Raw genomic sequence first — 25,881 nt, forward strand, 5'->3', positions numbered from 1 at the left:
GCAGTCATAAGGTCATACAGTTACGCGGTCATGACTCATGAGGTCATGTGCTCATATGGTTATGTGGTCATGTGGTCAGTGGTGTTCTCTCTGTCATGCTGTATTCCTGCCGCAGGTGTACAGCATGACAGAGAGACGGCATGACAGAGAGATGGCATGACAGAGAGACACAATGATAGAGAGACACCATGACAGAGAGATGGCATGACAGAGAGACACCATGATTGAGAGACACCATGACAGAGAGATGGCATGACGGAGAGATGGCATGACAGAGAGACACCATGACAGAGAGATGGCATGACAGAAAGACACCATGACAGAGAGACACCGTGACAGAGAGATGGCGTGACAGAGACAACATCACAATACAAAGATAAGAAGGGTAGACTTACTGGCCGGAAGCTGTTCTCCTCACTTAGCACTTGATCAACAGGAATTTCATAATTCTGCCGCCGGGCCACCAGTGAAGATAGACTGGAATGGCGTGCATGAGCAGAGGTTTCTACTTTCACTGGATGCTGCTGCCGCAGGAGTGTCATGCATAGTGTATTGACGCAATGATAGTGCAATACACAAGAACACAAGAACACAAGGAATTCAGCAATCTAGAATCATGCGTGGAAATGTAGAATGAATGTGTGGAGAGACGGGGGGGGGGGGAGGTTAGGGGTAGAGGGGCCGGGGCATGAGGGCGTGGATGGGTGTGGTGAGGGGTGGAGAGGGGAGAGGGTCAGACGAGTGAGGGGTGGGTGATGGGTGCGGGTTGAAGGGTGGAGAGTGGGTGGAGGTGAGGGGTAGGGGGCCATGTGCAGTTGTGGACATCCGAGAGCAACAAAAGCGCATTGGACACCTATCACAGCCATCACAGCCATTACGGCCATCACGGCCAACACGGCCATCACAGCCATCACAGCCATCACGGCCATCACGGCCACCACGGCCATCACAGCCACCACAGCCATCACGGCCATCACGGCCATCACGGCCACCACGGCCATCACAGCCATCACGGCCATCACAGCCATCACAGCCATCACGGCCATCACGGCCATCACAGACCTCACAGCCATCACGGCCATCACAGCCATCACAGCCATCACGGCCATCACGGCCATCACAGTCATCACGGCCATCACGGCCATCACGGCCATCACAGCCATCACAGACATCATGGCCATCACGGCCATCACGGCCATCACAGCCTTCACAGCCATCACAGCCATCACAGCCATTACGGCCATCACAGCCATCAGGGCCATCACAGCCATCACGGCCATCACAGCCATCAGGGCCATCACAGCCATCAGGGCCATCACAGCCATCACAGCCGTCGCAGCCATCACGGCCATCACAGCCATCACGACCATCACAGCCATCACAGCCATCACAGCCATCACAGACATCACAGCCATCACAGCCATCACGGACATCACGGCCATCACGGCCATCACAGTCTTCACGGCCATCACAGCCATTACGGCCATCACAGCCATCACAGCCATCGCAGCGATCGCAGCCATCACGGCCATCACAGCCATCACGGCCATCACGGCCATCACAGCCATCACGGCCATCACGGCCATCACAGCCATCACGGCCATCATAGACATCACAGCCATCACGGCCATCACGGCCATCACGGCCATCACAGCCATCACGGCCATCATAGACATCACGGCCATCAAGGCCATCACAGCCATCACGGCCATCACGGCCATCACGGCCATCACGGCCATCACAGCCATCACGGCCATCATGGCCATCACAGCCATTACGGCCATCACAGCCATCACAGCCATCACAGCCATCGCAGTCATCACAGCCATCACGGCTATCACAGCCATCAGGGCCATCACAGCCATCACAGCCATTACGGCCATCACAGCCATCACGGCCATCACAGCCATCGCAGCCATCACCGCCATCACGGGCATCACGGGCATCACGGGCATCACGGCCATCACAGCCATCACAGCCATCACGGCCATCACAGCCATCACAGCCATCACGGCCATCACAGCCATCACGGCCATCACAGCCATCACGGCCATCACAGCCATCACAGCCATCACGGCCATCACGGCCATCACGGCCATCACAGCCATCACGGCCATCATAGACATCACAGCCATCAAGGCCATCAGGGCCATCACAGCCATCACGGCCATCACAGCCATCACAGCCATCACAGCCATCACGGCCATCACAGCCATCACAGCCATCACGGCCATCACGGCCATCACAGCCATCAGGGCCATCACAGCCATCACAGACATCACGGCCATCAGGGCCATCACAGCCATCAGGGCCATCACAGCCATCAGGGCCATCACAGCCATTACGGCCATCACAGCCATCACGGCCATCACAGCCATCGCAGCCATCACAGCCATCATGGCCATCACAGCCATCACGGGCATCACGGGCATCACGGCCATCACAGCCATCACACGGTAGCATGGAACAGCCATTTCAATACAATGCAAGTAGAAACCTAGTTTGATCTGAGAGACACACACAATCTAATTCAGGTGAAATCTGGTTTCACTCCAGCCCAGGACGATGCACCCACACTAGGCATGTATTACCTGCTGTTGCTGCATCCTAGAGGAGCTGTGACGTAGAGACGAGCGCTCCTGAAATGCTGATGCTGGAGATGTACGTGTAGTGTTCTCATGATTAGCACTGGACGATGCAATTTCTGTGTCCGGCGGTATGCCCCCTACATCGCCATTGCCATGCTGCAGTGAACAATCATACACGGCAATCGTACATGCCAAAACAGACGTAATGGAACTTAAGTAGTTAAATCACCATGAGACAAACACTTATGCAGTTTATCCCTGCGAGAAAATACGCATGCCGTTAATATCACCATGAGACAAATACTTGCTCAGTCGTTGCATTCCTTTTTTAACACCTTCAACTGATGAATATCGGTGTAATTATACATCTTTTTTAGTTCGCACACAGAAATGAGGCGCGTTGGAATGAGACATAGTACAGAAATGAGGCGCGTTGGAATGAGACGTAGTACAGAAATGAGGCGCGTTGGAATGAGACGTAGTACAGAAATGAGGCGCGTTGGAATGAGACGTAGCACTCATACCAAGTAACATCTGCACTTTCCCAAGACAAGTTACAGTTGCGCTCGGTGAAATCTCACCCAAAGTGTTATGTACCACCCATTGGTCAAACATCATCAAGTCATTATTGTTATTGGAAAAAGCCTTGGAAGAAGACCAGACTAAAATAAGAACAAGAAACTCTTGTGCACATGCGCAATACATAGATAGTGAAGTAGTGCAGAGTAGTAACATTACTACTACAGAGAGAGACACCACACAAAGTACAAAAGGGTGTTGCCCTGGACCTGTACAGTTCTGATCACATCACTCTACTGGTACATGTGTATGCCCGGCCAGCCGCACTCGTACATGTGTATGCCCAGCCAGCCGCACTCGTACATGTGTATGCCCAGCCAGCCGCACTCGTACAACTTCCAGCATGCCAAGGACCTTGAACGTTGATGGCACCAAATATTAAGCACTTTGAGTCGGATTAGACTGAGCGTAACTGTACTTTGTCAGTAGTTTCTAGGACTATAGAAATATTGAGATTGAATGCATCAAAATGCACACACATTATCATCCAGCACAGGCATAATATGAACAAAACACAAACAAATGATGAGCATCACCCTTCTGAGCAGCAAAGAAGCCCAGCACAGACTGTGAGTGTTTGTGTTTGTCCTGGAGTGCTGCAGTCGCTCTGTACGGTCTGTGCATGTCTTACCCGCTTGCTCTTGCTCTTGCTCTTGCTCGGCGGAGAGCGACTGGAGAACGCATTTCTCAGGGCAACAGGCTGCAGGTTACATAGGACATCACACATAGGACATCACACATAGGACATCACACATAGGACATCACCGACACAGTTGTGAGGCATAAATACCAAAACAAACACATGCATGCACACGCACGCACGCATGCACACACGCACATTATATGTATACAGGAGAGGTGAGCTGAAATCCCTCTGCTACGGTTGATTTTTGCCTACAGCATAGGTCATAATAGTCATCAACAGGAGCTAGCTGAGCTGTTGCTAAATCACACCTGGTTGCACAACGCCAGCCCCTTGCACCTTGTCCCAGGATGATGGACATGCTACACACATATACGAATTACACGCACTCACACACGCACGAACACACACACACACACACACGCATGCCTGCTGCCCCCCCCCCCCCCTACACACACACGCACGCACACACACACATACAGTACTTGCAACTGAAATCCGACACCTGGGCGGTGCACTCACACCGCAAAGAACCACATTGACCACGGGATAGTAAAACTAGGAAATAGAGACCGCTAGAATGTGAATGCATCGCTAAGAGGTCGGATTTCAGTTCCCAGCACTGTACATACACACATACACACACATACATACACATACACATACACATACACATACACACACACACACAAACACACACACAAACACACACACACACACATACACACATACACACACAAACACACACACACACACACACTAGTCGGACTCCACGCAAACTTAGATGACACAGACCATCCCTCACCAGGTAGCGTCGGACTGAACCTCGTCGAGTATGTTTGCTATCTGGAGAAAAACTTGGGCTCTGTATTCCTACGAGAAGGGATCCGGCACACAGCATAAGAAGAAACAAACAACAGGGAAGACAATTAGTATTGTTTATTTGTTGAACTCGGATGGTGAGCCAATTTAATTATGGAAAAAGGAGAAGGACTAAAATGTTACGAATCATGACTAACTGTCCACCAACGTAACCAGATCATACCGTCAGCGAGTGCGATCATCCAGTAACTTTCGGCATTCTTTGTTGCTGTGGGACGTAGCTTCTGCTTCCTCTTCGTTGCACTTTCCTTCCCCTCTTGGACCTTTCCTAACCAGAGCCTTTCAAGTTGGAAGGTTGTTGGTTCGTGCCTCGCTAGGTGTCAGGTCGTTGAATGTCTCAGTACTCCTTGTCAGTTTTGTGCCATTTTGTCGCACTCGCTGACTGTATAATAATGATCTGATTACGTTGGTGGACAGTTAGTCATAACTCGTAACATTTTCGTCCTTCTCCTTTTTTTCCATAAATAAGTATTTCTTCAACAAACAAACAAAGCAACAAAGTAGGTGCTGGTGGTAGTGATGGTGCTGGTGAGGAGGATTGTGGGGATGGTGCTGTTGGTGAGGTGGCGGTGGCGGTGAGGGGGATGGCGGTGGAGGCGGCGGTGGTGAGGGGGATGGCGGTGGTGAGGGGGATGGCGGTGGTGAGGGGGATGGCGGTGGTGAGGGGGATGGCGGTGGTGGTAGTGCTGATGAGGAGGATTGTGGGGATGGTGCTGTTGGTGAGGTGGCGGCAGTGGTGGTAGTGCTGGTGGTGGTGCTGGTTTACCACCAAGGACCATAATAGCTACGACTCTTCAGCTTCAGTGGATTATGAGACCCAGTGGCTCAATATAGTGTTTGTACTCCCAAGATGTGTTAATGAACTGTTCCGCTAAGACTTTACCCCCCCCCCCCACACACACACACACATGCCCCCCTCCCCCACACACACATGCACCCCCCCCCCCCCCCCACACACACACACACATGCGCACACATTCAGACTTTATCTCAAACCTCCACATCCACACATCCAGTCTTTACCGTAAACCTCCACACACACTCATTCGGACTTACCCCAACTCTCCCACACACCACCACATACGAACTTCCTATCAATTTCCCCAAACTAGACCCCTGCTGTGTGTATGCTAACACACAGCTAGGCAGTACCTTTCGTGCAAGTTTGATCGGCTTCTTCATCGTCTTTGGCGAATCTCTTGCTGAGTAGGAGTGCAATGATGAGTAGTAAGGAGACAGCGAATAAGCCAGCGAATACCCCAGCCAGCAAGACGTAGTGGCGACCAGTAGTAGCTACTCCACCACTGGCACTGTCTAGCTCTGGTACAGTAACATCCTCCTGGCCTGCATCGCCGATACCACCTTGCACTTCTGAAACAGCAATGACAAATGTTACACCAACAGACACACACACACACACACACACACACACACACACACACACACACACACACACACACACACTCACTCTCTCTCTCTCTCTCTCTCTCTCACACACACACACACACACACACACACACACACACACACACGGTGCACATGTTCAACAAGTGAAGGAAATAAACATCGTCAGAGTCTTGGCATAGAGTGTATCAAGTACTTCATATTCACAAGCAACAATCACTTACAGAAAACCACTGGAAACAAACTATCATATTCCCCTAAAACTGAGAGAATTCTTTTAACAAAGCAGTTTGTATCACTGAACATAGCTGTGGGCCTACTATGATGAAGTATGATACAGTGTGGACAGAGCCCACATCACCACATGATTCCTAATCTTGCAAGCCGTTCTAAATCAGTCTACCCTATAAAACCGCTTTATACTCCACCCTGAACCGCTGATATTCCACCCCAGACCGCTGATATTCCACCCCAGACCGCAGATACTCCGTTAACAATTGACAGCGAACCGGCAGCAGACAACACATGCCAATATAAACAGGCTCACCACTGCCACCAGAAACATCATCATCATTACCGAGATCCGCAGCAGTTGCTGTTCCATCTCCATCTGATTGAAGAACGTCGACGTAGGCTGTGTTGACAGTGCGACGCAGCATTACCTGCACTATGCTAGGGTCGTAAGCAGAGCAGAAGTAGATGCCGGAATCTCGCTGGTTAACATCGGCTAGCTGCAATGTCAGGGACAGCGGATTCTGGGCTGAGTGTTGAGCAACATCAGCATCAGAGACCCTGGTGCTAATTAGAGTGACATTCACACCATACATGAGCCTTGACCAGGCAATAGTGGTGTTTGGTCCACTGTTTGAGCTGCTCAGAGTGCAGACTAGGGCAAGATCTGAGCGGGATGCAGCAGTTATGTTTGACGGCGGTGAGATGTGCAGGCTTGGTGCAACTGCCAATATACACACATGTACACACACACGCACACACACGCACACACCCACACACACGCATGCTCACACGCCCGCACCCACACACACATGTGCAGGGAATAAAACATATAGGGCCATTGAAATTTTTGCAGAAGCCCACACAACAAACAGAATTAGTTTCAGGCAAAACACCTCGTCCTCCCCCCCCCCCCCCCCCCCACACACACCCTCCCCACAAAAAAAACACCTTCGCAATCCAGGCAGTTCCTGTCGGGATCCATACTTCGGGAACAGTTAAAACTCTTTACTGAGTGTACAGTGCAGGCATACGTAGGTCAATACCTGAATACATGTACTGGTGTACATGCCTGCATTAAACACAATGCCTGCACTAAACACAATACCTGAATACATGTACTGATGTACATGTCTGCACTAAACACAATGCCTGCATACATGTACTGGTGTATATGCCTGCACTAAACACAATGCATGAATACATGCACTGGTGTATATGCCTGCACTAAACACAATGCCCGCAGTGTACTGGTGTACATGTCTGCACCAGCCACTAGGCCTATGAGTGTACTGATGTACATGTCTGCACCAGCCACTAGGCCTATGAGTGTACTGGTGTACATGTCTGCACCAGCCACTAGGCCTATGAGTGTACTGGTGTACATGTCTGCACCAGCCACTAGGCCTATGAGTGTACTGGTGTACATGTCTGCACCAGCCACTAGACCTATGAGTGTACTGGTGTACATGTCTGCACCAGCCACTAGGCCTATGAGTGTACTGGTGTACATGTCTGCACCAGCCACTAGGCCTATGAGTGTACTGGTGTACATGTCTGCACCAGCCACTAGACCTATGAGTGTACTGGTGTACATGTCTGCACCAGCCACTAGGCCTATGAGTGTACTGGTGTACATGTCTGCACCAGCCACTAGGCCTATGAGTGTACTGGTGTACATGTCTGCACCAGCCACTAGACCTATGAGTGTACTGGTGTACATGTCTGCACCAGCCACTAGGCCTATGAGTGTACTGGTGTACATGTCTGCACCAGCCACTAGGCCTATGAGTGTACTGGTGTACATGTCTGCACCAGCCACTAGACCTATGAGTGTACTGGTGTACATGTCTGCACCAGCCACTAGGCCTATGAGTGTACTGGTGTACATGTCTGCACCAGCCACTAGGCCTATGAGTGTACTGGTGTACATGTCTGCACCAGCCACTAGGCCTATGAGTGTACTGGTGTACATGTCTGCACCAGCCACTAGGCCTATGAGTAGGGATGTCAGCGAACGCACTGCGCAGGCCTCTGCGCATGCATTGCGTCATCGATTTTTTGAACGTGATCGCGGCCGACAGAGAAAACATGGCCGCGGTCTGTTTGCACCGCTGGGAGTCGTAAAATTACTGTTCTTCTGTCCCCGCGACCATTCAAATCATACGCGATACTCGAGGACCCACGAACTCACCACGTTCTCCCCGGTCGATTTCTCTGAAAGTTTGCACATCGTGAAACACCAGTATGAGAGGTGTTCAGGCCAATTTTCAAGGAATTTCCCTGGTTGGATCGTTCCAAAATCGGACTTCCATTTCTCGTTCGCGGCCATTTCTTGCGCGATGGAAGCGCCCTGCCCTGGTGAGTAACCAGCATCGCGCTTGGTAGAGAGTTGCTGCAATCAGCTCCCTGATGTCTTCGCTGCCATTGTCAGAAGCGATGGACCATGAATTTGTTTGAGAGTCTCTGGATGCTACTATTCCTCAGCCTAGTTTTCAGCCATTCCGTGCATCTTCTTCGCACGATTTATTTTACAAAAAAATGAAAGTGTTCATGAGTTTTCTTGTCGGCCGCGCGTAGATGGGCCAGGCTGACCTGCGCAGATGGGCTGCGCAGTGCGTTCGCTGATATCCCTACTATGAGAACACACATGCGTACACGTATAATGTACCAGTGTATGGCATGCCTGCACTCTACACACAATGCCTGAATGAAGCTACTTACCATCAACGTAGAGAGACACGGGAGTGCTGGCAAACCAATTCTCTCGCATATCCTGCATGCTGGCATATCTAACTAAGCATTGGTACTGTCCAGCATCTTGCTTTGTTGGTCGTGTCAAGACCAGAGTAGCTCCTTGCAGGCCATCCCTACTGCTTTGCCGACGGCGTGGATCAACGGGTCTGCCATTCTTCAACCACTGCACTATCACCGGGTACGATGGAGCTGTTTTGCTGATGGCAGTTTCCTGGCGGCAGTAGACATAGATAACATCGGTGGTCACGCTCTCCTGCACTACTCGATGAGACAACTGTGTAGTCAGAAGCAGAGGCTCTGCAAACACATACACACACACACACACACACACACACACACACACACACATATACACACACACACACGCACACACACGCACACACACACACACACACCTTGACCTTTGACCTTTGACGCCCATCGCCGGAGGCGATGATAGCAATGCTACGGCAGATGCCATAGCAACTTGTGCTGGGATTGCACCATTCAACAGCTTGCAAGGCTGAAGAATTGACCGTCACTATTCAGCCTGGTCTACACCATACAGCTATTTGAAGTGACTTTTTCTGGCCAGTGAATCCCTATTTTTGGTCTTTTCATTTTTTTCCCGCACACACATCACACCACATACTCCGGCATGCACTGGCTGTTGGTAACCACCCAGGAGAATGAAAGAAAAGTCAGGAAGAGTCTTAGAAAGAGAAGAAAGACGTGTGTGACCATAATCGTCGGGAATCGAACCCGCAACCTATCGATTGGAAATCGCTGCACATACCACTGCACCATATGGGACACACACACACACACACACACACACGCACACACACACACACACACACACACACACACACACACGCTTGATGTAGGTACATGCCTTGTTACACATCGGAACTTGGGATCACATATGTCACATCTCTGGATGTGACGACTGCTGCCTGATAGTCCTGTGACAGCAGGGTCTAGTAGTGAGGAGCTCTGTGCTGAGCTGTCACGCCCTTTAATACAACGTGGTTTGGTCAGTGTCTTGTCCCACGTGCTTAGCATGTAGGTCGAGCGACACACGCTTTCCCAAGTAGGTGATATGGCTTCTTGGCATGGCACATCATGTGACCCAACGCCGGAACCGGGTCAGGTAGGTTCTCGCGTTGCACGTTTCCTGGAAGTGTTTCACTTCCCGGAAATTTAACTCCAGGCTTTGTGCAAAACCACGTCACTACGGCGTTCTACAGGTTTCCATGATGCCTCGGCGCTTCGTGCAAAGACCCAAGACTAGCAAGAGCGATGTGCAAAGAATGAAGAGCCAAGACATGTGCAAGAACCAAAACCGTCACCGGGCAAGAGGTCAGAGTAGCACACAAGCAGAGCGAAGAATACCGCAGAACTTACCCATAAGAAGCCGCTGAGCAATGGCACGTTGGGTGAGCGGGCTCCCCAACGTGACCCTCATACGCACAATGTACGCATGACGTGGGTGAGCGGGCTCCCCACGTCCTTTTTTGGTCTTTCTTTCTCCTTCTTCTCGAATGATTACCGTCTGTGCATTCTGCTTTTCGGCTGACTGGCTGCGCATATTCCGGTTTGACCTGTTCTACCATTTCTTGGGGTTACCTCATACCATTGTAAGCAATGATCACGCCATATCTCCGAAACGCGCTATAAAAAAAGCTCTCACTCTCTTTTTTACTTCAGTCGAGACTCGGTCTCAGCTCTCTGTCTTGGTTTACTTTGAGCTCGGATTGGAATGACTACTCACAACGTGGAACTAACAGTCTTTGTCTGTTGATCATGTGGGGTTGAACTTGGACCAAGCCAGCTATACTGGTTGGCCCCTGGGTTGTGCTGGGCTCGTCGCGAGGCCACACGTTTATTCAGTCGCCGCTCGTAGTGATTTCTGGGTCGGGTCACTGAGCGTGGATGCGACACTTTGGCAGCATTGACAGTGGATGCGACACTTAGGCAGCATTGACAGTGGATCCCAGGGGAATGTTTATGTGAATGAGATGTGTGCACAATGTACAGTAAAACCTGTCAAGGTGACCACCTGCCAAGGTGACCACCTGTCAATGCGACCACCTGTCAAGGTGACCACCTGTCAAGGTGACCACTACAACTAGGACCCTGTGACGATATTTCCGGTCACATGACCCTGGATAGGGAGACCACCTCTACAAAAAGTGACCGCATTTTGAAGGTCCCTTGAGCGGTCGCCTTAGGCAGGTTTCATTGTACATGCTCGATATGCTGGCGGCTGTGCTTACCAACTACAGTCAAATCCACATAGTCGTGTGCCAGACATCCTGATAGCGACTCTGCTGATGAAGTGCATGCATAGCGACCAGCATCACTGACTTCCACACTGCCTATGTGGTGCTCTGAGAAGATTGTGTACGAACCTGCTGGCATACAAGAATGTTTTAAAGAGCATGCCACAATCACATGCACATACACACGCACGCGCACACACACACGCGCACACACGCACACACACACACGTGCACGCACATGTGCACACAACCACACAGTGATAGCCAGACTGACATAGAGTAGTGAGTGTCCTGGACACATGTGTCATCTAGATACGGACAAACTACTGCCCCTTCGCGACTACGCCACACAATACAAGGCCAAACAGTTTCGTTGGAGAGAGAGAGAGAGAGAGTATAATTATTACATTCCTACATGAACAGTGGGATGACCAGTCCCCTACGCAGCTACACAGATTGTAAAATGATGGAGTATATCAATGCCCAAAGCCCATGAACAACAAGCAGCATCTACCAACCAATAGCATAATACATACCAACCTTTGCAAACCTGATATCGGGACTATGACATACCTAGGTATGAACATGTACTGATATCGGGACTATGATATACCTAGCTATGAAAATGTACACAATTGTAGCTGTGAAGCATGCGACAAACACACTTTTGTGTGCCTATTACCACCCTGGATATCGGGACGGTCCCGGCCGAATCGGTATGAATCGGTATGGTTTGCAGGTATGCAATAGATACAAGCATAACTTGTAGCCCACTGTTTTCATAACTTGTAGCCCACCGTTTTCCACGTCTCCATTCATCACAGAGCTGATACACAGTGTGTGTATATACATACTGTAGAATAGCAGTGGTAGTCTTAGCAAACACCCACCTGGTCGTGACTGAATGCTGCTGCTACTGCTGCTGCTGCTGGTGGTGGTGGTCTGTCTCTGCGTGGAGCCAGTACTGGTCAGCAGAGAGACTGGTTGTTGGTTTGGTGAGCACAGACTATCAGTCTTATTCCAATGCAGTCCAGCCATGCCAAGATCATACTCAAACACTCCAGAACAGTTCAAACTGATGCGTGTGCCCAGTATGCCTAGCAGCTCACTGCTCCCAGATACAGCAATACGCGGCGGTTCTGAATAATTATTACACACACACGTGCACACACACACACACACACACACACACACATGCACATGCACACACACACACACACATATGCACACACACACACACACACACACACACACACACACACACATATCCACACACATGCACATACACACACACACACACACACACATACACACACACACACACACACACACACACACACACACGAACACACACATATGCACAAAAGCATTATGGGTCAAAGATAAATGCACATGACCATACACGGGTCTCTGTTTTAGTAATGTAGATTGTGCAGGATTCCCGCCATGAATAGGCAGTTTGCCCCCCCCCCCCCCCCCCCTCTCCAAGGAGCACATGTGTACCCCCCCCCCCCCCCCCTCCCCAACAGACATACTTATGTGTCCCTCCACAGACATGTGTCCCCCACACAGACATTTCTGCAGCTATAATTATGTGCATCAGAAACAAACAAACATACACAAAGTCATAGCAATACACACTGCCGTACCGAGAACAATCAGCTGCATTGTATCACGGACATGCTGGTCCAATCCGTCACGCTGAGCCACACAGGAATAGTTGCCTTCATGCTCGTTCGTCACCGGGCCCAGCTGGAAGGAGTCACTTTGCTGCAAGTGGTGTAGCTTATGCTGTTCACCTCGTTCAGTTCTCTCCCAGCTTTGATGCAACACACCGCTGTCTCCAGTGACCTGACAAACAAACGGCACTGTTGATCCCGCCAAGACAAACTGTATGTCATCAGCTGGGAAAACAATCTGCACCGTTGGTGGATCTATACAGGTGGAAATAATCGATACAGACAAAGAAGACAAAGACGACGACAACGACGGCGACAACAGCACATCCACTTCATGAGTACATGATATGATAGATGGTGTAATACATGATGCCATGTCCAGTACATGACTGTATATTATTATGTTAGACTCAGTAGGCAATCGGGTTAATATAGATAGTCTTCAGTCCAATACAGTCTAAAATTGCAAATCCTATTAACAGTTGGGTGGTGTGCCTCGTAGGTCTTTATAAGCAGTCTGATCCTCAGTAAGGGTTGGTTCACATAAGCAAAATCGGCGCCGCAAGACATCGCAAGACATCGGCGGTGAGCCAGCTCCCGACCCGTTGCACATACGGTTCGAGTACCAAATCTACTACAAAGTAGTACAATATGTGCCCAAATGCTACGACAGGTTTGCCAATTGAAGCTTGAATTCTTTGTTTCTTCAGTAGTTCAAGGTCTTTCGGTGATGGCCACTCGGTGCTACCTTTCACTGGAGATCATGAAACTACTTCTGCACATTTTATAGCAGTCTAGTAAGCGATCGTGTCGAAATTATGCTTGCAAACGTTGATGAAGTCACAAGAACTTGCCAATGTATCCATCATATTTTTTATTTGTTTCAATTGTATTTGTCTAATAAGTTGCACAATGGTCAAGCAGATCATCCGAGAAGGACGGGCTGGTATGCTGACTTATTTGCCACCTTGAAGCGACTACAAGAATGGCGAACAGACCTCCTCTCTAGCCTCAATTTAGGAAAATTTAGGACAAGTATTGGTTTGATATTTTGACAACGCCTGGCTCCCGGCAGCCGGCGATCACCGGCGCGAACGGTTCACAAACCACTTTTGGTCAAAAGTGTACGGGATCGGCGCCGGGGAAGATCGCAAGAGTTGGGCACTGTCCAACTTTGCCGGCGGTCCCTTGCGATATTTTACCGTATGATTTTGTTACGACTGCACTGGTTCACACAATCGCAATGTGCCGGGAGAGGTTGCAAGAAGCCCACCGCCGGTGACTCCCGGCGCGTACCAGCGATATGTGAACCAACCCTTAGTAGTCTTATCCTCAGTAAGCAGTCTGATCCTCAATAAGCAGTATTATCCTCAGTAAGCAGTCTGATCCTCAGTAAGCAGTCTGATCCTCAGTAAGCAGTCTGATCCTCAGTAAGCAGTCGGATCCTCAGTAAGCAGTCGGATCCTCAGTAAGCAGTCGGATCCTCAGGAAGCAGTCTTTGGATACTCAGTAAGCAGTCTTTGGATCCTCAGTAAGCAGTCTTTGGATCCTCAGTAAGCAGTCTTTGGATCCTCAGTAAGCAGTTGGATCCTCAGTAAGTTGTCAGTCCTACTAACAACTAGACTAGGTAGAACACCTCTGTGCTACATACAATCATGTATGCCTGGGATTTGGGGTTTCACCGTTTGCTGTCTATTTCACGGATATCTGTGTGTGTGTGTGTGTGTGTGTGTGTGTGTGTGTGTGTGTGTGTGTGTGTGTGTGTGTGTGTGGGTGTGTGTGGGTGTTTGCACATGTGGGTGCATGAATTTCTGAATGCGTATGTCCTCATGTGTCGCAATGTATATCATTGTTCTGACATCAATAGCAGCCGTAGCAGCAGCAGGAGCCAAGGCGCAGTAGTGCAGCAAAGCAGCAGCAGTTGCAGCAGGAGCAAAGGCGCAGTAGTGCAGCAAAGCAGCAGCAAAGCAGCAGCAGCAGCAGCAGCAGCAGCAATTCACTCACCTATTAGAGTAACAGTAGCGTGCTTAGAACCCATTGTAAATGTAGCAAGAGTACTTGCACTGCCACTGCTACCATGCAAGTACCTGGCGGAGCAGACATATGTAGCAACATCAATGTCTCCAGCAGCAGTCACAGTGTACTTGCCAGGCTCCCCGGACACGTTAGAGAACTGGGCAAACCCATCCGTCATACTCAGTCGGAACCAAATGAAAAGGAACTTGTCCGACTTGATGGGAAAGCCATAACATGACAACGTTGATCGAAGGCCTCTACCCCAGGTAACATTGCCACTGAGACCTGCAGAATGTAGAGTGTAGAATTGAAGCAGGATAAGGTAGAACACACAAGTTAGAGTACAAACTCTACGGTTTCTTGAGTAGTTCATAAGGAGAGCAATGGTGTTTGGTTGATGGAGAGCAATGGTGTTTGGTTGATGGAGAGCAATGGTGTTTGGTTGATGGAGAGCAATGGTGTTTGGTTGATGGAGAGCAATGGTGTTTGGTTGATGGAGAGCAATGGTGTTTGGTTGATGGAGAGCAATGGTGTTTGGTTGATGGAGAGCAATGGTGTTTGGTTGATGGAGAGCAATGGTGTTTGGTTGATGGCCCATTGGCAATACTAGTACAGTCGACTCCTGTTATAGCGAACACAATTGTGCAGGAGAATTAGTTCTTTACAACTGAAGTTCGATATAACAGAAATGCACTCATGCCATACAAGCAGCAAGTCATGACTGGCAAGTGGCCCATGACAGTATGAGCACACTTGATTACATGCGGCCCTACAAGATTTGGTTTGTTATAAACGAACACTGTTCGCTGTAAAGGGTCAATTGTGTATGGGTTCAAACAGGGGTATGGACACGGGTTCGCTATAATCACGAAATTCGCTATATATACGCGAGTTCGTTATAAGTAGAGTCGACTGTAGCTCTTATACACAGAGATCATGAACTGCATGCACAGTGTTGTTGCTCAATGATATTCAATCAAGCAGGTGTGAATACCACGCACGGCGCTGTGCAACCCTAGACATTTGAACACTGGAATGGGAAATGGCGCAGTGCGTAAAACTTGATTCACACGATGGAAACTCATTGAGCAGCACGGTACCTGGAGCCATGTTACTGTTGCGAAGTCAGCAACACTGCTCGAAATCATGCTTGGGAAACAAACATATTTCGAGTGAACAATCCACACTGATGATCGGTTTGGGTCTATACAAATTTGGCTGTCAAACCGTTCCGGTATCGAACCGTCCCCTCTACCATGCACGTCTGATCATGGGGCAGTGGTGGTGTACCACATTGTGGTGGTCCACGCCACATTGACAAACTTTCGCAACTGCCCCAACCCCTCAAATTCTTCAATCTGGGGAAACCCCATCACGGCACATTCACTTCAAGTATCGTATTTTCCGGAGTATGAGCCGCACATTGAACACTCAAAATTCACTCAAAAAAGGGGGTGCAGCTTATACTGGGATAATCAAGTTGATGTTGATAAAGAGGGTGGATGCCTGTACTTTGTGGCACAAAAATGGGGGATGCGGCATATACTCCAGTGCGGCATATATTCTGTAAAATACAGTATACTTTGATAGGAAAGAGCATCCAGTGCGGCCTGGGTCTTACCTGGCTGGTGCATGTACACGTTAACCTGCACACTGCCAGTAGCACTGTCACCAACGCACTGACTCCGGCGTGTCAGCTCTCCATCAATGTCATGTCCGCATTGGCACTTCAGCTGCTGCATACCAGCGCTGCTAGTTGCACCAGCAACATCAACGTTGGCGTTATCCTCGCTGGAAACACTATTTCCGACGTACACTGCAAAGAACGGATAGCCTCTCGCCAAGCACGGATCCCCACACTGCAGAACCCTGGCTGCTGGACTAGGGTCAACAGCTACCATGGCTACAGTGTTACTATCAGCACTCAGTGTAACAACCGTGGATGGCTGCTGCTGTCCACTGTGGTGGCTGCTGCTGCTGCTGCTGCTGCTGCTACTCATGCTAGGTCCAAGAGTAGTGACAGTAGTTTCTGCATCACCACTGCCCGGACCAAACACAACAGGAAGGTTTTGATAGCAGCCAACCAAACGGAGCCTTGATGGAACTGAGTGAACAAGATGTAATTACAGCACAGAACAATTCCTATCCGAATAATCTTGGGGCACTGATAGCTCAAATAAATTGAACAATCAGCTATTCGTTACATCACGGTGTAATTGCCGTCGCGGACATGGAAATCCGGTCGAATGATGCGGGGGCCAGCACCCTCAGTGAGTACTCACGGCTACACGGCCAGCGCCCTGGGCCGCTTGACATCCAACTGGATTTCCATGTCCACGATGGTAGCTCGATTATGACCAATGCACGCATGCATGTAATTAGTTGTTTATAAACAGGACAGGACACCTATAAACAGGACAGGACACCTATCATAAACAGGACAGGACACCTATAAACAGGACAGGACACCTATCATAAACAGGACAGGACACCTATCATAAACAGGACAGGACACCAATCATAAACAGGACAGGACACCTATAAACAGGACAGGACACCTATCATAAACAGGACAGGACACCTATCATAAACAGGACAGGACACCTATAAACAGGACAGGACACCTATCATAAACAGGACAGGACACCTATCATGAACGCATACTGTAAGTCGACAAATTCTCGGCACATTCAAATTTCGGCCTCCCAGGGCTAAAACCCATTTCGGCCCATTCAAATGTCGGCCTCCCAGGGCTAAAACCCATTAAGGCCCATTCAAATGTTCGACCTGTACTGCTGCCGCCTGTATACACTGTCACACAAAAAGAATAAAATGGGATACGGAGTTTGGGTTGGCTGTGACTCACAGTTTCACGCCTGTGGCGATCATCATACAGCAACACTGTCACACTTAACCTTGCACAACAAAATTTCGGCCGCAACAAATTTTCGGCTAAACATGACCAGGCCGAAAATAGCCGAAAATAAATACGTGCCGAATATTTGTTGACTTCCAGTAGTCGATATTGAGAGAGAACAAGAGGCAGCAATAGTCTGATACAACTGCAAAACCAAGGTGAACGTATGACTATCACTTACCGGGTATTGCAAGTTGTGCTGAAGACATGTGGCAGCAGAGCATCAGCACCAGCATCACCGTCAGCATCAGCACGTGCACCATTTTCGCCAATGCACTACAGCACGCCATTCTGCTTCAGACCTTGCTAGCGACAGGCGGAGAGTACTTCTGCTGCAGAGTTCGGCAGCGTTGCCGTAGACACGGTAGAGTACTTCTGCTGCAGAGTTCGGCAGCGTTGCCGTAGACACGGTAGAGTACTTCTGCTGCAGAGTTTGGCAGCGTTGTCGTAGACACAGTAGAGTATGTGTCCTGGTGCATGCATCTCACATTGCCACCATCAATGGCCTTGGCAATGGGGGTCTGGGCGCATCCAACGGGAAATGAATACTGATCCAACAATGGCCTTGGCAATGGGGGTCTGGGCGCATCCAACGGGAAATGAATACTGATCCAACAATGGCCTTGGCAATGGGGGTCTGGGTGCATCCAACGGGAAATGAATACTGATCCAAGAGCAATGCGAGCCTTTACTACTACTAGCAGCAGTGTGTTGTCTCTCCAACTACATATACATGCTAATACTATAGCTGCTGTACACACACGGTAGCAGGTAGGATCTACTCACAGCGGACTGACCACTGGCCACAGACGCATGGATGAGGGGTTTCTTGCTGCACTGGATACACAGGACAGTCAAGAAAACAAACCACACTAGCAACAATGCACGTGGCTCACACAGTTATTGGCATTCTAACACTAGTAACAGGCTGGAGACTCCTCCGAGTACTACTATCTTGTCAGGGATAGACATTTGGTTGTCACTGAGTAATGGTTGTGCAGAACTGTACAGTCCTGTGGTCTAGCATAGCTTGTGCCATGCTCTTGCAGTGCTGGACAACGAGATATCCTGCTGACAACCAGTAAGGGTCCGGTGACAAGATCATGTACTTGCATCGGTTATGAAGAGACCGACGACTTGATAACAATCCGTGTTCTCTCCTGTCTCCACCAATAACCTAACAGTTCCTGACAAACATGTGTAGTTACAAGGACGTCTTGTACACACTGCTACCATGGGGAATGACTATATACTGGTGCACAATCCAGTCTGACCACTACCACTGAACTGATGTGTGACACTGTCGTACATGACAACGACAATCTTACGCCACACAGATTATATCCCGATATACATGTGAGAGCATGAAGATCAGTGACTGTCTTACTGCAAGTCATTCTGCAGCACGCACGACTAGAGCAAAGCAGAGCAGCAGGGATACTGCCACATGATCAGCGTTGTACCTTGTGTGGGCAGCCAATACCGTGAATGGAAGATGTAAACTCTGCATCTCAATGTAGCCACACAACTGTACAAGTTGACATGGGCAGCGGCAGTAACAGCAGCAGCAGCAGCAGCAGTAACAGCAGCAGCAGCAGCAGCAGCAGCAGTAGCAGGGGCAGTAGCAATAGCAAGAGCGGGGCAGGCGCAGGACTGGCTAGCACATACATGTACCTACACATCTCATGGGAGTTTTGCTGACAAGTAAGCTTACACTAGTTACAGGGGTGTATCTGCCAAGCAAGTCTAGCAGGTTCAGCCGGGCACAGTGCACTGTTAAGTAGCTGCTGCTGCTGTTTAGCAGTGCACTGTTAAATAGCTGCTGCTGCTGTTTAGCAGTGCACTGTTAAATAGCTGCTGCTGCTGTTGCTGTTTAGCAGACCAGGCAGACTATTGTCAGCAGGTCCCACCAGACAGTTAATGTTTGCATGCACATGGTTGTACACTGAGTTGTAACTGTAGATGGTAGGGATAGAGGCAGTAGAGCAACAACTGACTGGTCATAGCCCGGATTGAGTGCTGCTGAGGCCAAGCAAGCGGCAGTACCCAGTACCCAGTACTGTTACACTACTGCAGCTGGGCTATGTGAGAGGACTAGCAGTGCAGCTGCAGGTGAAAGCTAAACTGAGCAGCTCCTGCAACTGTGGACTCTACTCCACACTCCGGCACTAGCACAATAATGTTTATACCCAAACAAGCTGAGCGGTCATTTGCTGCATGCCTGCAATCATCAGACCCATCTGATCATGAACAACACACACACACACACACACACACACAAACACACCGACACACACACACACGGACACACACACACATATACATACACACATGGACACACACACACATGCACAAAAAAAACACTGACTAACCTTGTGAGTGTTCACTCTCTCCCTCTCCCTTCTCCGTGTTCTCCTGGTGGTCTGCAAACAGTCCACTGATGCCCTGCCGGAATGGAATATCAGACTACCAGCCACAGCCAACAGACACGAGTACTTGCACTCAGCTGCGCTGCAATGGGGAAGGTAGTTAGGCTAACGTACTACTACCAGCACTGGCACCTGTAGGCTGTACTGTAGCTCCATATCCTAGCCAGTGCTACGCACGCACAGCACAGCACAGCAGTAGGAGCAGCAGCAGCAGCAGGAGCAGCAATGCAAGATTCTGTAATGTCCGTCCAAAAGAATACTGGTTTCTAGGCCAATCTAGGTGTGGTGTCCTGAGCCACTTATCCACTCACAGCCACAAGATCATCCACTTTGTTGCTGAGTTAAAAGCCCTTTCAAGTCCTCAATCGAGACTGTTCTGTTATGTTGCTTGCAGTCCATAGCAGTGTGTGCAGTGTGCAAAGAGCGTAGCTGAATAGCTAATGGGTTCAGCATGGAGGCAGCCGGGGGAAGTACCTCTCAGCATTCTCCTTTCTTTCTCCCATTGCATTCTCAATTGACTGCAGGACTGCAGGACAACGTACAGCAATGTACAATGCCATACATGATTGTGTACAACCACTCACATACTGTTACAAGTGCATAGCTATGCTGCATTGTGTGGAGGGTTGACCCGGTTGTAGTGATGAATACTCAGAATAGTATTAGTAGTGGATGGCGTACACACCATGGACACAGATACTGTACTGGATACTGGACGTTCCAACAGTCTAGGTGAAGTCTTGCCAGGGCTCTCAGGATACTACAGTGTACTACTACTAGTACTACTAGTACTCAGGTGCACTGACATAATCACACTATCACAAAATTCAGTGTTGCTATGTACACTCAACACGTGTGGCCGCTGCATTTCTCCGACTTGGACACCGTCCTGTACTGTAGTTGTAGACCCAGGCAACATCATGTCGGACAGTCCTGAGTGCAGCAAGTGAACTCTTCTCCACGACTCATTGCCTTGACTTGCCGCTTGAATTGCAGCAACATGTAGAGTCACGGCATATGGAGAAGAAATCCTTCCTGTTCTGCACGCACAAGCCAAAAGGATGACCAGCTAGCGATAAACAACTCGACTATTAGCAAGCGTTCATACTACCAACGCCAATGCCGAGTAATGGGTCGCTAGCAACGCATGGGTAGATCTGTGAGCTGCTGGGCTGAGGTTCTTCCTGCCCAATCGCCAAAACCGTCAGTCAGGCGTCCTCACGCACTGCACTTCAACATCAAGTAAGTAAGTTCAACCAAGGCCGATGTGTTACCTGGCTGGTGCCGGGTACTGTAACGTTACGTCGTGTAGTAAGTAACACTGATGGGTACTCTCCAGCCTTCTGCTCCGGCTTGACTCACCCAACATCCTTCAGCGTCCTCTGAGTGGCTCGCATTTGATTTTGAGCAGGCTATATCATGGCAGCACTTGTGATGCTGTTGCCTGCTTCGCTTCTGATTACGACTACATGCCATTGTATGCCTAAAGGCTAAGAAGAAAGAAGACAGGCGGAAGAAGGCTTGGGCCGTGCCGAACAGGGGAAGCGTCACCGACTGTAACCGTTGCAATAATGGCGGCAAGGCCAGCAGTGGGAGCGCAACAAAACTGATCATCAACAGCAGCTGCACTGCTGGTGAATGCGCGCCTGAGATTGATTTCGTTTGTACCTGTATTTTTTTCAAGAACGGTTTTATTATTCAGCCTATTTCCATGATTTCAGGTAGCGCCCAAGCCAGCCAGGGTGCAGTGCACCATGCACTGCGCGGGCCGGGTCCTTCAGTTCACACCTACCTACTCAGGCTATCTAATCTGACAGTCAGTACGTACAGTATTAGTAGGCACTTCACCCCATTTTTTGAAATCGCGTTTTTTCCAGGTTTATCATCGGCAATCGATGGTGGTGGGTATCACAAGGTCACACAGAAAATTTTATTGAAATCCACAGTGATACTACTCAGATATGAAGGGTTGAAGATAGGCAGTTGGATGAGGCGAAATCAATACAATTTGTGGCACCAACAGCATCTCCGAAGTATCATCAGTGGATATAGTCACAAAACATCAGAGTGTTTTTTTTCAAGCACACATCACTCACTTACACCGACAACCCTGTATGGATCGAAACAATACAGATCAAAGTTCAGAATAGGCAAGAATACGGCAATTGTGACCGCAATCACTATAGCAACTCCATAGCAACCCATAGCAACGCCATAGTAGCCCATAGTAACAGCTTCAGTTTGCTGTGAAATGAACTGATAACGACATACTGGCAGGCTCCTGCGGGTACAAAAGCGTAAGAGTTATAAAGACATTCTTCTGGCACAAAAACAACAGAGAACTTCCTCGTTGTACGCCGGACACCGCAACGTGGAGGGTATGTACGCGCGCGCACGCGCGAATTACTGCACAGGACATTCGTGCTCACAGTCATGCCACTTCAAGTGATTCCAAGTTGGCAAGAAGTTCTTCAGGACCTCTGTTGGTAGCTTCTTTCCATGGTGTGATATCTGCTTCCCTATCCTTCAACTGCTCCATGCAGCAGTCATGAATTGCCTGCTGGTGAGCTTTGAAATTTTGGTGAAGCGTGCCTGGCTGCGTATATCAAAGCATCCCCTCATCAGAGGGTTTCTCCAGCAGCCACTGTGCCTTTTGATTGTTCGTAAACATCAGTAGGCCTTCCAGCGCAACCGTGTCAAAACTTGGCTTTCAGTACGCTTTGAGAATTCGCCCAGGTAGGACGACGCATCGTCGTTCTCCTCCGCCTAAAGCGCATACTTCTCAGTGCCTACGTACATAATGTCTCCTTGCGCAGCGATGCGCAAACCCTGGTAAACAAGAACTCTACTGTTTCCGAATGGAAAGACGACGCTGAAGACGATAAGCAACGTTTCAAACGCGAGCAAACAACAGTTCTTTGTGAAAAAACTCTTTGCTGGTAGTGTACGTGATCTACAACTCGCAAAAATGTACGCACTATGACGTATGCGGGATCTACTGAAAGCTGAACGTCAGAGCAACCAGGGAGCCCTACACATACCATAATGGTATGTGTAGGGCTCCCTGAGAGCAACACGATGCGCCCGTACAACGAAGCATAGCGCGTACCTGTACAGTTTAGCGCATGCACTTGACTGGTGCCACGCAAGTACGCACTCTCACCTCAGCAAATTTTGACAGGTCCTGTCACGTGACTGAAGTGCCTAGTATTAGAGCTACTACTGAGTCTCAGTCTTCGAACTAACTAACTAACGTGTTACTTCATGCCAATAATGGCAATATCAAGGCATCATGGTTTTCTTTCTTTTTCATTGTCATAATCATTGCCATTGCCAGCATTGGTTTAATACTTGCCGCGTGTTTCATAAAACACAAGGAAAGAGCGACTAAGTAAGTAGAAAACCAACAAGTTCAAAAAAGAGCTGGCTAATAACTAGCAGAAGAGCGACTGATTTCAACCACAGCTGTCATCATGCCATGGCGCTCCAACATTTTGATCTGGAACTGGGAAACGATATTGGCGATGTGAATGAGCTCATCCAACAAGTTGAGGAAGAGACTGAAACTTTTATTGTGGAGTCGCTCGCGAAGGAAATCTTGGACGACCCGGATGAGCCTCTACCAAAGCGTGTAATGATTACACTGTATAATGCTCAGCAACCTGCAGGACCCGCGCGGTTTCCTAGGTCTGGGAAAAATCCGCAGGAACAGAACGCCCGCGGACCCGCTATGCAGAGTTACATACTCTTGGGGGGGGGGGGGGGTACATACTCTTGATTATACCAAGAGTACATAACCCCCGGGTTATGTACTCTTGATTATACTACTACTAGTAGTAGAACACTGACTGTACTATTCTAATAAACGGCACCCGGATTGGCATAAAGGTGTATGTCTGATATTCGTGTGGGTGTAGACACTGAGTCTGTACAGGGCTCCATACTGACCATAGCATGATGTCTTTCGTCGAAGCTTCAACCCGGAAAGACAAAGCGCGTCAAAGGCCAGTGCTGCCCCAAACTGTTGCTCCAAACCGTTCTGTGGTGCATGCATGTAACAAGGACTTAGGACTTTTAGGTGGAGGACACCGTGTTCGGAAACAGTGACCTTTCTACAACCATCCACGGTTGGTAGAGCACCGGTCGGTTGCGACCATCTGAATGAATTCTGAACCGTATGCCGGTATGGTAGACCCGGTTCTGACCCTCTCTATTCTAGGGGATTTGTCTTACTTCTCGTACCGTCACTCGCGTAAGACTACTATTAGTATTACCATGATTACTAACGTTATAACGGCAAGTACTGCCACCTTTTTAACCCTTTTTAGTGTTGATTGCAGATCTATACGAGCTACGTTACCTAAAGTACGTAGAGGGTTCTACGTGGGCAATGTCCACATGGAGTGTAGCGCTAACGCAATTACTGACTGGTGCAAGGACCGTGAGGTTGAGGTGCTCAATTGCAGTATTAGCGAATCCCGGACCTTTGGCACAGCATATGCACGACTGACTGTCCTAGCGACGGATGAAGGCAAAATACTCAGTGCAGGATTTTGGCCGGCAACAATTAGCCACACTGTCCGTAAGTGGCGCTTTGCCGACGGTACCAACGTGACTGAACGTGGTGGTGATAGTTCCTCGTCATAATCATGTTGTCTATGTCTTCCCTCAACTTGCATGCTACCCCATTCTACCCCAGATCAGAATCCGACCTAACGCTGATAACCATGAATTGTCGGTCTCTCGTCAATAAATTAGCTGAACTTTCGATTGTTCTGGAGAGCACTAAGCCAAGTATTGTTTGCCTCACGGAGACCTGGCTGTGCCCATCTGTTTCCGTGCATGTACCGGGCTATTCCTGTTTTAGAAGAGACAGACCAGCACACGAGAACAGAAATGCACACTCTTTCACTAGAGGATATGGTGGTGTCGCCGTGCTTGTCCGGACTGATGCTTTTCAACATATTCTCCACAGACCCGACCTGCAGCGTCAGGGCTGTGAATCTACCTGGGTGGAAGTTAAGTCTCAATGCACCCCTAACCCTATTCTTGTATGTTGCATGTATCGACCCCCTTCCCAAACGGCGGAACAATTGTCCTTCTTCTCGGATATGCTGGTCGATGCTATACAGTCCTCTTGCTATGACGAGTGTGACTTCTTCCTGACGGGGGATTTTAATGCCAAACATATTGATTGGTGCTCTTCTGACTCCACCTCTACAGCCGGTACCAACCTACAGACAGTTTTTTCAATGCTTGGGCTCCAACAACTAGTGAGTTTCCCAACATACACTTCATCAGCGGGTGCCAACTCATGTCTTGACTTGTTGGTAACCAACAAACCCCGACACGTCCTCTCAGTCGACCACGCAGCTCCTCTTGGCACATCTGATCATCTGCAGGTTGTTTGTACGCTCAACTATGCATCGTGCTCGACACCACAAGCGACTGCTAAATCGTCCCTCCATCCCCAGGCTCAGTACAGGTATAAA

The 25,881-nt window shown here is 49.2% G+C and overlaps 1 protein-coding gene across 6 annotated transcripts in view; it reads right to left on the bottom strand.

Annotated features, from left to right (window-relative positions):
• The window catches only part of LOC135819373 (uncharacterized), a 49,483-nt gene extending 27,446 nt beyond the window's left edge, over positions 1–22,037 (bottom strand). Inside the window, exons 1-14 of one of the 6 annotated variants that reach the window (XM_065332570.1) lie at positions 20,333–22,037; positions 18,142–18,792; positions 16,665–17,147; positions 15,032–15,328; positions 12,998–13,282; positions 12,239–12,487; positions 11,343–11,480; positions 9,052–9,381; positions 6,644–7,051; positions 5,845–6,063; positions 4,616–4,683; positions 3,799–3,867; positions 2,592–2,744; positions 396–527 (exon numbers count right to left, since the gene is read on the bottom strand). In XM_065332570.1, the coding sequence (XP_065188642.1) occupies positions 396–527; positions 2,592–2,744; positions 3,799–3,867; positions 4,616–4,683; positions 5,845–6,063; positions 6,644–7,051; positions 9,052–9,381; positions 11,343–11,480; positions 12,239–12,487; positions 12,998–13,282; positions 15,032–15,328; positions 16,665–17,147; positions 18,142–18,250 (2,940 nt within the window). In that variant the 5' untranslated portion in view covers positions 18,251–18,792; positions 20,333–22,037. Of the gene's footprint in view, positions 1–395; positions 528–2,591; positions 2,745–3,798; positions 3,868–4,615; positions 4,684–5,844; positions 6,064–6,643; positions 7,052–9,051; positions 9,382–11,342; positions 11,481–12,238; positions 12,488–12,997; positions 13,283–15,031; positions 15,329–16,664; positions 17,148–18,141; positions 18,798–20,332 lie in introns of all 6 variants that reach the window. The other 5 variants (XM_065332571.1, XM_065332574.1, XM_065332573.1 and 2 more) reach the window with 5 other exon arrangements.
• Between the last annotated feature and the right edge of the window lie 3,844 nt (positions 22,038–25,881).

The sequence above is a fragment of the Sycon ciliatum genome, chromosome 6, assembly GCF_964019385.1.
Source record: "Sycon ciliatum chromosome 6, ocSycCili1.1, whole genome shotgun sequence".
Classification (NCBI taxonomy): domain Eukaryota; kingdom Metazoa; phylum Porifera; class Calcarea; order Leucosolenida; family Sycettidae; genus Sycon; species Sycon ciliatum.